The sequence below is a fragment of the Equus asinus genome, chromosome 23 (assembly GCF_041296235.1).
Source record: "Equus asinus isolate D_3611 breed Donkey chromosome 23, EquAss-T2T_v2, whole genome shotgun sequence".
Lineage (NCBI taxonomy): Eukaryota > Metazoa > Chordata > Mammalia > Perissodactyla > Equidae > Equus > Equus asinus.
Window position 1 is genome coordinate 17370932 of NC_091812.1, and position 14693 is coordinate 17385624.

At 38.1% G+C, this 14693-nt stretch overlaps 1 protein-coding gene across 4 annotated transcripts in view; it reads right to left on the bottom strand.

Moving 5' to 3' along the window:
- NAA35 (N-alpha-acetyltransferase 35, NatC auxiliary subunit) overlaps positions 1-14693 on the bottom strand; it is a 102915-nt gene that overhangs the window by 37594 nt on the left and 50628 nt on the right. For all 4 annotated transcript variants that reach the window (XM_070495896.1, XM_070495897.1, XM_070495895.1 and 1 more), the window contains exon 12: positions 537-715. In XM_070495896.1, the coding sequence (XP_070351997.1) occupies positions 537-715 (179 nt within the window). The remainder of the gene's footprint in view (positions 1-536; positions 716-14693) is intronic.

Genomic DNA, 14693 nt, shown 5'->3' on the forward strand with positions numbered 1-14693 from the left:
CACATGATGTTCGCACAAAGATGAAATCCCCTAAGAAGACATTTCTCAGAATGTATCCCCATTGTTAAGTGACACATGCCTATATCTGTTGACGTGAAAGGAAGATGTTCACGATATAGAGATTAATAGTTAAAAAAAGGTTACCAAACACCATGATCCAAGTTTTGTATGAAAAAATATTTATACGCATGCACATACATGTGTTTATACACACACAACACACTCACACACATACATACACATTTATATAAAAGATTTTGAAGACAGAATCCAAGGTTCAAATTCCCCTTTGTAAAACTTGGGTGAATTATCTAATCTCTTTAAACTTTAGTTTCTTCATCTCTAAAATGGATAGTATAAAATCCTTATGAGGATTAAACAGGAAAAAATATACATATACACTACTTAGTCCTCCAGCTATCACAGAAATAGGTAAGCCAGTATTATTTACCCTTGGGACAGTCAGTGTCTAAAAAGGGATAACATATTTTGTGGTTAAATCAAAGTTACATTCCATAATAGACATTTCTACTTACCAGAATACAATGTAAATTTGTTAAATTGACCACCTCACAGACAGTTTTTATTCTATCTATTAATCTTGCAAAATAGTTGACCATTTCTTCCCTTTTAATTATTTTTGCATATCGAGGGAAGGTGGGTGGAAGTAGTCTCTGGTTAACAAGGGGCTCAAACCCCATCATAATTGGATGATCTAAAAAGAAAAAAATAGGATTTTCAATGTTTCTCTGAATTTTAAACCTCAAATACCACTAAATACAAAAATAAAAAGGCCAGTTTCAAAAGCATCTCCAAACACAATTCTAATTACAATGTTCTCTAAATTTATTTTACAATTTACAATTAATATATCTATATATACACATTTTTTAAAAAGAGATAAGCAGATTTAATAACCTAAAATTGTACTAAAATTGCATTAACTATGAGATTGTGAAGAAAGGTTAGAAAGGGAACACAAATGTAGGCTTGTCTTCCCTTCAATTATTGAACTGTAGAACTAATTTACACTTAGCTACATAATAATGCAAAAACATCAACAGAACCATCCCCATCCCCTCACCCCCACTATGAGTGTGGAATGCATTTGGAACTGAGATGTAATAAGAGAAATTCACAATGAAAATAACATTACAAGAGACACAAGGGTGAGTACTTCCTTCCCATTCTCTGTCCCTTGGTGATCTCACTTTTCACACTAGTGCAAAGTTCCAAACTAAGTCTTTCTCAACTTAAAATCTAAAACGAGGAAGTATATCCCTAAAATGAGAAGTGATTAAGAATTCTGGATTCAAAGTTCTCTACCTGGAGTCAAACAGGCTAGAAACCAAGAATAAATAAAAATAATTTCAGATGCCAATGAAAGAGAAAATTAAAGCTGAGCAGACATCATTGTTAACAATTAAAAACAAGACTGATACTTAACCAAGTTATAACAATGCTCCTGAGAACATATTCCATAATTGTCCCAAAGAATCATGCAAATAAAGATGTTCCCCAGGGTTCTTGGCCCTCTTCCTCTTCTCCATATTGAAGTTCTCCCAGTTCAAAGTTACTTATTTTTATATAAACCTCAATACAGATGATGGTTTCCAGACTAAAATCCTTAGCCCACAATCCTTCTTCTGAGTTCCAAATCTATGATTTCTAACTACATAATGGACATTTCCACCTTGGTGTTCCACATCATCTCAAAAAGCACACCTCCCAAAACCACCTTTATCTTTCCCCAAACATTGCTCCTCCTCTTATGTTTCCTTTCTCAGTAAAATGACCCACTGTCCTTACAATTGCTTAAGCCAGAAATTCCCTTGTCTCTTCTCACTTCCTCACCTGCTTTGATCAGTCCGGAAGTCTCAAGCACTCCACTTCCTAATTCGGCTGAATGTGCTCCTCTTCATCCTCACTGCACTGTAAAGCCTGCCCAGCTTCCCTGCACTGGCTGCTGCCCTCACGAAATTAGTCCTAAATACCGCCACTTGAATGGTTTTATCTCTACTACAACATGATCTCGCTCCCTAACCCCAAAATTTTGTTGACTATTATATCCAGTACAAATTCTCTGAGAGCACTGGAAGGTGCTTTACAATTTCCTGCCACTCCTATAGAAAAAAATTTTGTACTCCAATGGAAAACTATGCATTGTCAGATTGATTCTATAGGAGCTATTTTACAAATCTAGAAATTGTAGATAACTAACAGATATGCAAATTATGTCCTGTCTGGTAGAGATTCAACTGATTCCCCCCAACTCTACAGAAAAAAGTTTTGCCTCCACTTATAATTTATCTTAACATTCCATTACTCCATATAAATTTGTGCATTTTAAAACTTTTCATGTCTGGCCATTTCACTGAACGAGTTTAACAAAACCCTTAGCACATATTATATCTGTATAGGAGTCATTGTCGTACCTTTTTCTGAAAATCATCTTTTAATGCTCTCTATTCCCTAAGCACCATAAGCTATACAGTGACTTGCAAATATCACATCCTTTTATGCCTCTTTACTTATTCACAAACTCTTCTCTACCTGTAAAACCTACCCCACCTCACCACCCCTCGCCTTGTTCTTAGCCTGGGAGACTTGATAAGCTTCATTCCCTCTCATCCTCAGTCTTCCCCTAATACTTTGTATATACACTACTACACTGTCTGTGTAGGACTGCAGCATTTGTCCTGCTCTCTGAGTTCTTTTGAAGGCATGAACTGGTTTGTGTGCCAAATACCTAAATGCCTGGCACATAACAGGCACTGGTAACATGTTTGCTGAATGACAACATATGCACGTTCAAAATAAAATGAAAGACTTCTACCACTATAATAAAATAGTTTTAATTTCTGATTTATAACACTTCATTTAGAACTAAGGTAAAGTAGTAACAACAATGCTCTAAGAAACTTACCATACCAACATGAATACACTTTGGGCTTTAATAACAAATGCACAGAATCCAGATACTTAAATAGTACATTACCCTTACTTTCCCTCAAAGCATTTTAATATTCATCTAAAATTAATATCCAGGAATATTCTTTTATTATTAATACACACACTTTTAGGCTTTAAACCTCAAGAAGAAGATAAACAGAAGATAGCCACTCATGAAAATCTGTATACCATGGAAGGAAGTAAATATTAATGGGAAATAAATAACAAATACAGTATATCTGTATCACATTCATTTTTATACAACCTAAAATTACAATATAAAACAGCATTAACTTCTGAAAGTAATTCAGCTGTCCTGCACCCTACAAGGTGCTTAGCAGCATCCCTGACCTCTACCCACTAGATGCCAGTAGCACCCCCCAATTGTGAAAAAGAAAGATGGATCCAGACATTGCCAAATGTCCCTGGGAGGCCCCAGTTGGGAAACATTGGTCTAGACAAATACAATAAGCAACTATAATTCAGTGTGGATAATCTCAGAAAATAATGAGAATCTAATCAATGGAAAAATGAGAGGAAGGACTTCCTGGAAGAAGTGAAGTCCAAGGAAACATCTAAATGATGAGAAGTTAATCAAAGGACAGAACACTAGTCAGAACAAAGTATTCCAAGCACATCAAAGGCCCAGAGGACAGAGAATATGGCTCCTTTTCTTTTTTCCTTAGGGAGTTCTAATTTTCCAAGTCACATCTTCTCCAAACTCCAAAAGTAAAAATAGATGCATATAAATAATGTGGGGACAAAGTCCCTATGCAAAAAGTTAGAAGTTATCTGTATGCTCCTCTCCATTCTCTGCAAACATTTAAATTTTCCCCTGACATTTTTCTGAATATAGTCCTTGTCAATGGTTAATGGTTAAAGTGGTTCCTAGGAGCTATTTTTAAGTCTCAGCTGTTGTTGAATCTCACGCAAGACTTTGCCAACATCCTATACAAGACAAAATAACTTGCCTGACTAGAAATGAGCCTAAGAACTGAGCTATAATAAGGGATCAAAGCAGTCATTCAGGACACAGAATAGAGTTGAGCAGGAGAGGGACTAAAAGCCAGGCAGGGATTTGTTTTTGGTTTCATGGCAACATGAACTATGAAATGTTAAAAGAAGCTTTACCAAACCCAAACCCCAACCCCTCCCAGAATAAACTGTTCTAACATCTTCCTACTATACTTCATATATATCTCTACCACACAATTTATCTCATCTTATATTAAAATAATCTGAATAGTTCTTACTAAATGAGCTCAGAAAAGAACGTAATTCATGTCACTTTCTACCCAGCATGTGCTTTGTTCAATAAATTTTTCCTGAATTGAATTGGGTACAGATCAGACAAGATAACTTCTGAACTATCTTCTGATTTTATAAGTCTGTATATATAGAAAAATTTTCTTGGTTTTCCAGTTAAAATACTTCATATATAAAATGATTATTAGTACAAGAATGCCAAATAAGATGATTTTGCCTTCACACTAACACTCTTTTAAAAATAAAACATAGTTACTATTTTCAAAACATTATGGCACACTGATTTAGAGTGTTTTAGTTACTAAAATTCTTGTTAGATAACTGGTCTACATTATTAATAGCAGAAAAGTATTACAAACAGCACAAAGTCCTTGGATAAAAGATTTATAATAACAACACGCTTTGATTTAATTTAGCAAAGTAAGTTATTCTAAAATTGATTAGATGCCAAAATTAGAGAACTGGAAATGTTTTAGTCGAGAGAGAGACACTGTGACATAGCCAGACACAAAAGGACAAACACTGTATGATCTCACTTATATAAGGAACTGAGAATAGTCAAATTCATAGTGGTTACCAGGGGCTGGAGGGAGGGGGAGTTACTCTTTAATGAATACAGGGTTCTAGTTTGGGAAGATGAAAAGTTGTGTAGATGCACAACACTGTGAATGTACTTGATGCTCGTGAACTGTACACTTAAAAATGGGTAAAATGGCAAACTGTATGTTATGTATATTTCACCACACACACAAAAAAGTTATAAAAAGGCATTAAACCACATCTGATAAACTCAAAAGGCATGACCTCAATGAAGAACATTCTATCCTAATCACTGGTCTGAATAACTTATGGTGTAATATTATAGGCATATCTACATATTTTGAAGTTTTTTTGGTGAATAATTTTGAAGAGGTATACATGCAAATGATAAAAGTCTCAAATAAAACAAAAGGGTATACAATGAAAGGAAGTTTCCTGCCCACCTGTGACCCCCAGGTTACCCTAAGGTTAATCTCTTGAGAAGTAACCACTCCAAGTTTTCTTCCATGTGTGCATATTTACATATATCCTTTTTTTCACTTTATTGAAGTATATAATTTAGATACAATACAAAGCAAATAGTAAGTGCAGTCAATACTGAATCACTCTCAAATATGGTGAGTGTTATGCCTACAAAGACATGCTGTCTTCAATATTCACAATAATACAAAAATCAGAATTAGGAAACTAATACTGACCGATTAGTATCATCTGATTCTCAGAAGTCATTCAAGTTTCACAAACTGTTCCAATAATGTTCTTCATATTCACGTCAGAATCATGAATTGCGTTTAATGTCATTGTCTCTTGGTGTCCTTCAATCTGGAGCAAAACTTCAGTCTTTCCCTGGCCTCCGTGACTTTGACAACTTTGAACACTAACACGCCAGTAATTCTGTATACTGCTCTTCAATGTGTATTTGTCTTACTTCTTCATGATCAGATTCCGACTATGCATCTTTGGACCGTGACACAGTGCTATGTTCTAGTCTTCTCACTGCATCCTATCAGCAAAGTAGTGAGTTGACTTACTACTGATAATGTTAACTTTGATCACTTGATTAAGCTGGCATCTGACAGGCTTCTTCACTATAGTTACTACTTTTCCCTTTGTAGTTAATAAACATTTGGGAGACAAGGGAAGGATACCTAAATAAACATCATCAAACTCAATTTACCCATCCATTTACTTATATCAGTATGGAATCATGGCTTCCTCTTTTATTCAATAGGTTATAATCTATTAAAAATATTTACTTTGATGCTCAAGTTGTCCTCAACCTGGCCTGTGTGAATGCCCCTTCCTGCTGTTTTCTGTATACAACTGACATGTTTTCATCATTCTTTGAACTTTTACTTCTGGCAATAATACGATGCTCTAGGCCCATCTTATTCTTTCCCGCCTTAGGCCTGGAATCACCCAATTCTCTACAATACGCCAGTTCCTTTCATTTTTATATTTTTTTCCACATTCACTGAAGTATAATTGACAATAAAATTCTAAGATATTTAAAGTGTACAACATGATGATTTAATATATGTATACTGTGACAGGATTCCACCTAGTGAAGTAGTTAACATATCTATCACCTTATATATTTACCTTTTATTTCCCCCTGTTGGTGAGAACATTTAAGTTCCATTCTAACAGTAAATTTCAGTTATACAATTCAGTGTTATCAACTATAGCTACCATGTTATATATCGGATCCTCAGATCTCATTCATCTTACTACTGAAAGTTTGCACCCTTTTGCCAACCTCTCCCTATTTCCCATAGTCCCCAGCAACCACTTTTCGACTCTGTTTTTATGAGTTCAACTTTTTTAAAATGCCATATATAAGTGATACTATGCAGTATTTCTCTTTCTCTGTTTAGCTTATTTCACTCAGCATAATGCCCTCCAGGTTCATACACGCTGTCACAAATTACAGGACTTCCTTCTTTTTTAAAGGCTGAATAATATTCCATCGTATATACATACAGACCATTTACTTCATTCATCTGTTGATGGACACTTAGATTGTTTCATACCTTGACTATTGTGAATAATGCTGGGAAAAGCAGGTAAATGGAACCAAAAGAAAGCATGGTAGCTACACTTATATCAGACAAAATAGACTTTCAGCCAAAGACGTATAAAAAAGTCATTATATATGATAAAGGGGTCAATTCCTCAAGAGGATATAACAATTGTAAATACTATGCACCCAACATAGGAGCATCTAAATATATATAGCAGTTATTAACAGATCTGAAGACAGTAATATGATAACAGCAGAAGACTTCAATATCCAACTTTCCACAATAGATCATCCAGACAGAAAATCAGTAAGAAAACATTTGAATTAAACTATTTGTTAGACTAGGTGGACCTAATAGACATACACAAAGTATTCCATCCAACAGCAGCAGAATACATATTCTTCTCAAGCAGACAGATATATGATAGGAGCAAAACAAATCATAGCAAATTTAAGAAGACTGAACTCATACCAACTATCTTTTCTGACCACAAGGGTATGAAACTAGAAATCAACAAGAGGAAAGCTGGAAAATCTACAAATATGTGAAAACTAAGTAACATATAACACACCTCTGAACAACCAGTGGTTCAAAGAAAAAAAGCAAAAAAATCTTGAAACAAATGAAAATGGAAACACACCATGCCAAAACCTATGGGATGCTGCAAAAGCAGTTCTGAGAAGGAAGTTTATAGTGATACATGCATAAATTATGAAATTAGAAAGATCTCAAACAACCTAACTTTACACCTCAAGGAACTAGAAGAAGAAAAACAAATCAAGCCTAAATTAGCAGAATGGAAATAATAAAAACCAGAGTGGAAATAAATGAAATAGAGACCAGAAAAACAACAGAAAAGAACAAAACTAAAAGCTAGTTTTTTTGAAAAGACTAATTATTGATAGGTATGGATTACCACTGCTATGCTACTAAATGTTTTCTGCTTGTTTTGTTAACTCCTTTGTTCCTTTATTCCTTCTCTTGCTCTTTTCCTTTGTTATTTGATGATTTTCTGTAGTGCTATGCTTTGATGCCTTTCTTTTTATCTTTTGTATTACCTACTAATAGGCTTTTGCTTTGTGGTTAAGATGAAATCTGCATAAGACATCTTATAACAGTCTATTTTGAGCTGATAATCACTTAACTTCAAATGCATACCAAAGCTCCCCCTCATCTACATTTATGTTTTTGATGTCACAATTTGCATCTTTTCTCATTGTAAATCCATTAACAAATTATTGTAGTTATAGTTATTTTTAATATTTTTTCAACCTTCATACTAGAGTTATAAGTGATTTACCCACCACCATTGAACATCAGAGTACTGTGAATTAACCACATATTTACCTTTACCAGTGAGATTTATACTTTTGTATGTTTTCCTGTTACTAATTAGCATCTTTTGGTTGCAGTTTGAAGAACTCCCTTTAACATTTCTCCTGAGGTCAGTCTGGTGGTGACGAATTCCTCCAGCTTTTTTGTGTGGAAACTCTTTCTCTCCTTCAATTCTGAAGGAGAACTTTGCCTGGTAGAGTATTCCTGGCTGGCATTTCTTTTCCTTGCAGCACTTCAAATGTATGATCCCTCTCCCTCCTGGCCTGTAAGGTTTCTGCTGAAAAAACCTGCTGATAGTCTCAGGGGGATTCTTTTACACGTAACAAGTTATTTTTCTTTTACTGCTTTTAAGATCCTCTCCTCATCTTTAACTTTTTCCAATTTAATTGTAATGTGTCTTGGTGTGGGTCTCTGTGGGTTCACCTTTGCAACTCTCTTGTCTTCCTGGATCTGGAGGTCCGATTCTTTCACCAGAATAAGGAAATTTTCAGCCATTGTTTCTTTGCATATGCGTTCTGTCCCTGTATCTCTCACTTATTTTGGGACCCCTATAATGCATAATGCATATGTGCTTGATGGTGTCCCATAAATCCCACATGCTATCTTCATTCTTTTTCACTTTTTTTCTTTTTGACCCTCTGACTGGCTTAATTCCACTGTCCTGTCTTCGAGTTTGCTGATCTTTTCTTCCACTTGATCTAGTTTGCTGTTGAACCCCTATATTGAATTTTTCAGTACAGTTACTGTATGTATTCTTCAGCTCTGTAAATTCTGTTTGGTACTTTTTTATATTTTCTACCTCCTTATTGAAATTTTACTTGGTTCATACATTGCTTCCTGACCCCAGTGAATATTTTTATGACCATTATTTTGAACTCTCAATCAGGTAAATCATTTATCTCCATTTCACTAAGATCTGTGTCTGGATATTTATCCTGTTATTTCGTTTGGAATGTATTTCTCCATTTCTTCATTTTCCTTGGCTGTGTTGGTTTCTGCACTGTAGATAAAACAGCCATGTCTCCCAGTCTTGACAGAATGGTCTGGTGTAGCAGATGAACCTCATCAATCAGCCCAGCCCAAGCTCCTAGTTGTCTCTCAAAGTTTTGTGATTACCCAAGCCGGCTTCTCTGTTCTTAGCAGCTTCTAGTGGTTGAGGTTATGCCAAGACCCATGAGTGTCCCAAGAGGAGGACTGCACCCAGCTCCTAGATGCAGGCTGATTAGAAGGTGGAGCCTCAGGAAGCAGTTTGAGGAAGTATGTGGTTAAGCCCGTTCCAGGGAGAAACTGTGAGATGGGTGTTTTGCCTAACCCCTCTCTGCTGGGCCTGGGTATTGAGCCATGGGGGAAGGGTGCTCCCACACCCATTAACAACTGTTTCTTTGATACAGTTCTGTGGTACTTGTGAATGCATGACTCACTGGCTATGAGAGGTAAGTGATTCAGGGGCTCATCCCTCAAGCAGCAGCCACAAAAGTTCAGGTGACAGCCATTCGCAGCAACGTGGATGGACCTCGAGGGTATTATGTTAAGCGAAATAAGCCAGTCAGAGAAAGACGAACTCTATATGACTCCACTCATAGGTGGAAGTTAATATATTGACAAGGAGATCTGATCGGTGGTTACCAGGGAAAAGGGGGGGTGGGGGGAGGGCACAAAGGGGGAAGTGGTGTACCCACAACATGACTAACAATAATGTACAACTGAAATCTCACAAGGTTGTAATCTATCATAACATTAATTAAAAAAAAAAGTTCAGGTGCCAGATGTGTATACAAATTCTTTCCCAGAAGATACAGGAAAGTGGGTTTTAGTATTGGGAGTGTGCTGGAGAGAGAAGATGGGAGAGGTGTCCTGCTGGCTTCCCCAGTCTCTGAAGACGTCAGCGAGCCCCTAGGTCTCTGTTAAACTGGAGGTCTGGCAGTCAGGAAGCAGTTTTTAAAGTATGCAGATAAACCTATTTCAGGGAACAACTGGGAGAAAGGCAATTTTGCCTGCTCCCTCTGTGCTGAGCCTTCAGGCAGCAGGTTTTAAAGCATACATATGAACTTCTTTTAGGGATAGAGTGAGAGATAGAGATGGGCGATTTTGCCTGCTTCCTTTGCACTAAACCCTGTGAGAACAGCCATGGCAAGCACTTGCGTGCCAATTAAGAATTCCTTCTTTGTTTGCTCAGTCTTGTGGGTCTCTTGGACACAAGCCCTACTGGCTTTCAGAGCTAGGTGTTCTGGGAGCCCATCCCTCCAGAAGGGGTCTTAAAAGTGGAGGAGCTAGACGTAGGGAACAAACACTTCGCTCCCCAGGTAGAAGCTGGGAGTCAGGGGTTCTCTCTTGGTTGTATGGTGCTGTGTCAGGACTGGGGTTTATGGCAAGAGTGTGTCTCAGCCTTTCCTCTCCATTTTCACGTGGGTATTTTCTCATTTGTCCGACAGACAGGAGTTGATCATCAGCTAGTTTCTGGATTTCTTTTAGAGGGAGTGCTCTGTATGTAGTTCTATATTCAGCATGTCCATGGGAGAAAGAGAGCTCAGGAGCCTCCTATGTCAGCATCTCGGTCAACTCCTACCCTCAGTTACTTTTAGTGGACAATGGCCTTTAGGAAGCAAGATGTGGATGTTAGGTGTGCTCACTACTACTGGGATATCACTGTTCCTAGGTTCTCTAGATGACAGAGCTAGAAAATATATCTATGTACGTATATGGACATACATATTTACATCTACATTTATATCTCTATCAATCTATATTAGAAACTATGAATTTATACCTATAATTTCAATCTAAAACTAGGAGTTCAATTTAGTTTTCTCCTTTGCTAGAAATTAGTTTAACTCAGCTCCCCAACTGTAAGAAATGTGGCATACCATAATTCTTATTACATTTATATATATGATCAATTCTCCTATATGTAATCAATCTTTGTATTACTTTCTATAGCTGCTGTACCAAATTCCCACGAATTGGGTGTCTGACAACATTTATTCTCTCACAATTCTGGAGGCCAGAAGTTCAACATCAGTTTCAAAGGGCTGAAATCAAGGTGTTAGCAGGGCAGCACTCCATTCAAAGGCTCTAAGGGAAATCTGCTCCTTGCCTCTTTCAGCTTCTTGTGCTGCTGGAATTTCTTGGCTTACAGCTACATCATGCCAATCTCGACCTCTGTCTTCACATGACTTTCTCCTTTTCTGCATGTATATCTAATCTCTCTCTGCCTCTCTTTTAAGGACACTGAGGATGGTATTTAGAATCCAACCAGATAATGCAAGATTATCTCCTCATTGAAAGATCCTTACTTAATCACATCTGCAAAGACCTTCTTTCCAAAAAAATAACATTTATGGGTTTTGAGAATCAGGACCTTGATATATTTGGGGCTATCATTTTGCCCATTACAATCTCCTAGCATTGACACTCACCTCCCCTATACGGGATGTGCTCTCACCTTACTCAGGTTCTGACATGCAAGCCACGACAACCCTGTACTCTGTCTGAGCTCCTAACACCCCATGTCAGGCCACTCTTCCACAGAGATGCCTTCTCACCCTGGCTAAGCTCTGAAACCCTATGCCAGGTTACCTTTCTGTACAGATGCCCTTCCTCAACCTGTTTAGGCTGCAACTCCCCACACAGGGCCACCTTTCCATTCAGACTTCCTCCTCTTGCTGCTTAGGCTCTGACATTCTGTGCTGGGCTTTCTTCCTGTACAGATGCCCTCTTCACCCCACTTGTTATCTGACACCTGCACCTCAGCACTTTCCACAGGGTCAACTTCTTCAACATGCTTAGGCTCTGAAATCCTGCACCAGACCACCCTAATACACAGAAGCCCCCTCCTTACCTTGCATAGTCTCCATAGCCCACAGCCCAAAGGCACACAGCTGCCTCTATGAATCTGCCTCAGGTTCTAGCACCCCATGGCAGGCCACACTCACATGAGTATGCCCTCTTGACCCTGCCTAGGCTCCCAAATGCCTTTTGGGCTCTAAAATTCTGCACTAGCAGCCCTTCTATAGACATACTCTCCATACCCTACTTAGGCTCTTGACACAGAGTGCCAGGTTGCTTCCACACGGTCATCCTTCTTAGGCTCAGGCACTCCAACCTCAGTTGCCCTGCTGTGCAGATACCCTTCTCACCTCACTTGGGAAGTAATGAATCCAGCCAGGCTGCCCATTCATGATGATGCCCTCCTCAAGCTACTTAGCCCCAAAATCTTGTTCCAGGCCCACCTCTTCACAGATGCCCCCTCACTCCACTACCATTATATGCAGAGGCATCCTCATGCCACACAGGCTTTGATAAAGGTCCTGAGGACTGCACTGGAACCATGATGTCCTTCCTACCCATAAGGTTGCAACATGTTGTGTCAGGCCACTCCTATGCCCTGCATGGACATGGTCCTAATCCTGGGTCAGGCTCCAACAACCTGCTCCAGTAAAAATGCCCATCTTGCTCAGGCCCACTTCACGGCTTTAGGACTGAGTTTTTCCAAGAATAGAAAGTATGAAGAGTAAGTACCATATCTTAGTTTTGTTCCCACTTAATACGAAATATATATGTCCCTTTGTAATGCTTTTGATTTCAGCTTCACTAGAGTTAATTTCCTTACCCATGAAGAAACAATGATAATGTTAAAGACCTCCCTCCATCTCTTTACCCACCAAATCTGAACTGTTATCTCCATCGTCAGTTACCTTTATATGCTGAAATATACCTATGATAGATTTATTGACTCTAACCAGTATCTTTGGACCCTGGCAACATAAAAGAAATCAGTCTTCTTTTCCTCCTGACTTTTGTTACATGACTACTTTATATTGTCAAGGTTTGTGACACAAGTCACATTATATTTAATAAAATCAACTTCCACAGCTGTTTTAACCGCAGTTCTATAATAAAATGAATTTAATGCTCACTGCCTATCCTTTCTGTCATAGCTTTTCCATTTCTGTCTCAGTAAGCTAAATTTCATCCTTGATTCCAATCTTTTCCCTCCAGGAAAAATATTTCCTGTGTCCTCGCAAATTTAAAAATACTTGTCTGAGTATCACTTAAAAATAGTTGAGATGGCTATAAAATTCTTGGGTCATATTTCTTTTTTTTTTCCCTAAAGATTGGCACCCGAACTAACATCTGTTGCCAATCTTCCCGTTTTTTTATCTCCTTCTTCTTCTCCTCCCCCCAAAAGTGACCCCCCCCCCCCCCCACCGCACATAGTTGTATATTCTCATTGTAGGTTCTTCTAATTGTGCTGTGGGACACCACCTCAGCATGGCTTGATGAGTGGTGCCATGTCTGCACCTGGGATCTGAACCGGTGAAACCCCGGGCTGCCAAAGCAGAGCATGCAAACTTAACCACTCAGCTACGGGGCCAGCCCCTGGGTCATACTTCTTTAACTGAGGACTTTTAGACACTATTCCAGTACTTTCTGTCTTGAATGTTGATGTGAAGAACTCTGAAGCCAACCTGCACATAACATTGTTGGTTCCTATCTAAAGTAATTTACTAGGATGCTTCTAAATATTAATAATTCTTTATCAATTTTCCCTAGGACACATTACAGCCTTCCAATTAAATCTGTAGATTTAATTGTATTTGCTTCTTTCTAGGAATATTTAACTTTTTCTCCTATTCCATTATGTGGTTCTCCTTTGAAGGGACATCAATTATGAGTACAGTGAGTCTTGTTTGGATATTATTTTCTAATGCTTCAAATTATTTTTTTCACTCTCATTCTGCTTGCAATGCTTAGCATACATTTTACTATTTTCAATGAGTCTTCACTTTCAGTACTTTCCTCTTCTTCTTTCCTAACTCTGCCTGCTCACGTGTACTCTCTTTCTGTTATTCATTATTTCTCCCATTAGTCTAATATCTCTGCTTTGTACTCTTGTTTTATAGAGACTTTATTCATTTTTTTTGAGGAAGATTAGCCCTGAGCTAACAGCTGCTGCCAATCCTCTTTTTGCTGAGGAAGATTGGCCCTGAGCTAACATCTGTACCCATTTTCCTCTACTTCATATGCAGGACGCCTGCCACAGTATGGCATGATGAGCAGTGCGTAGGTGTGCACCCAGGATCCAAACTGGCAAAACGCAAGATGCCAAAGCGGAGCGAGCAAATTTAACCGCTGGGCCACCAGGCTGGCCCCAAGACTTTATTTTTCAATAAATTCTTTGAAATCCTGCAGAAATATGTTTCTGATTTGTGTTTTCCATCTGCCTTTTGTTTTCCTTGTTTTTGCTCATTAACTTCCTGGACTATTTGTGTATAAATACCGTACAGTTCTTTTTTGATTATTACACCATTGAATGAGTGCTTCCTGAGCCAATTATTCGGGTGAAGTGTTAGAACAGTCCTCTACTAACAGGAAGCCTGACTGACTTGCAGTTAAGCCCCATATGATGGGCCTGTCTGTGTTGTGTGAGCATGTAAGACAAGTTACCTTTCTATCTCCTTTACTGACAAAGATTACCAGTTGCTAGACTGCTAACATCCAGAGCATCTCCTCTGTCTTACAGGAGTAACAAAGAGTAACAAAAAGTAACAAAGGAGTAGCATATTTATATGGTTT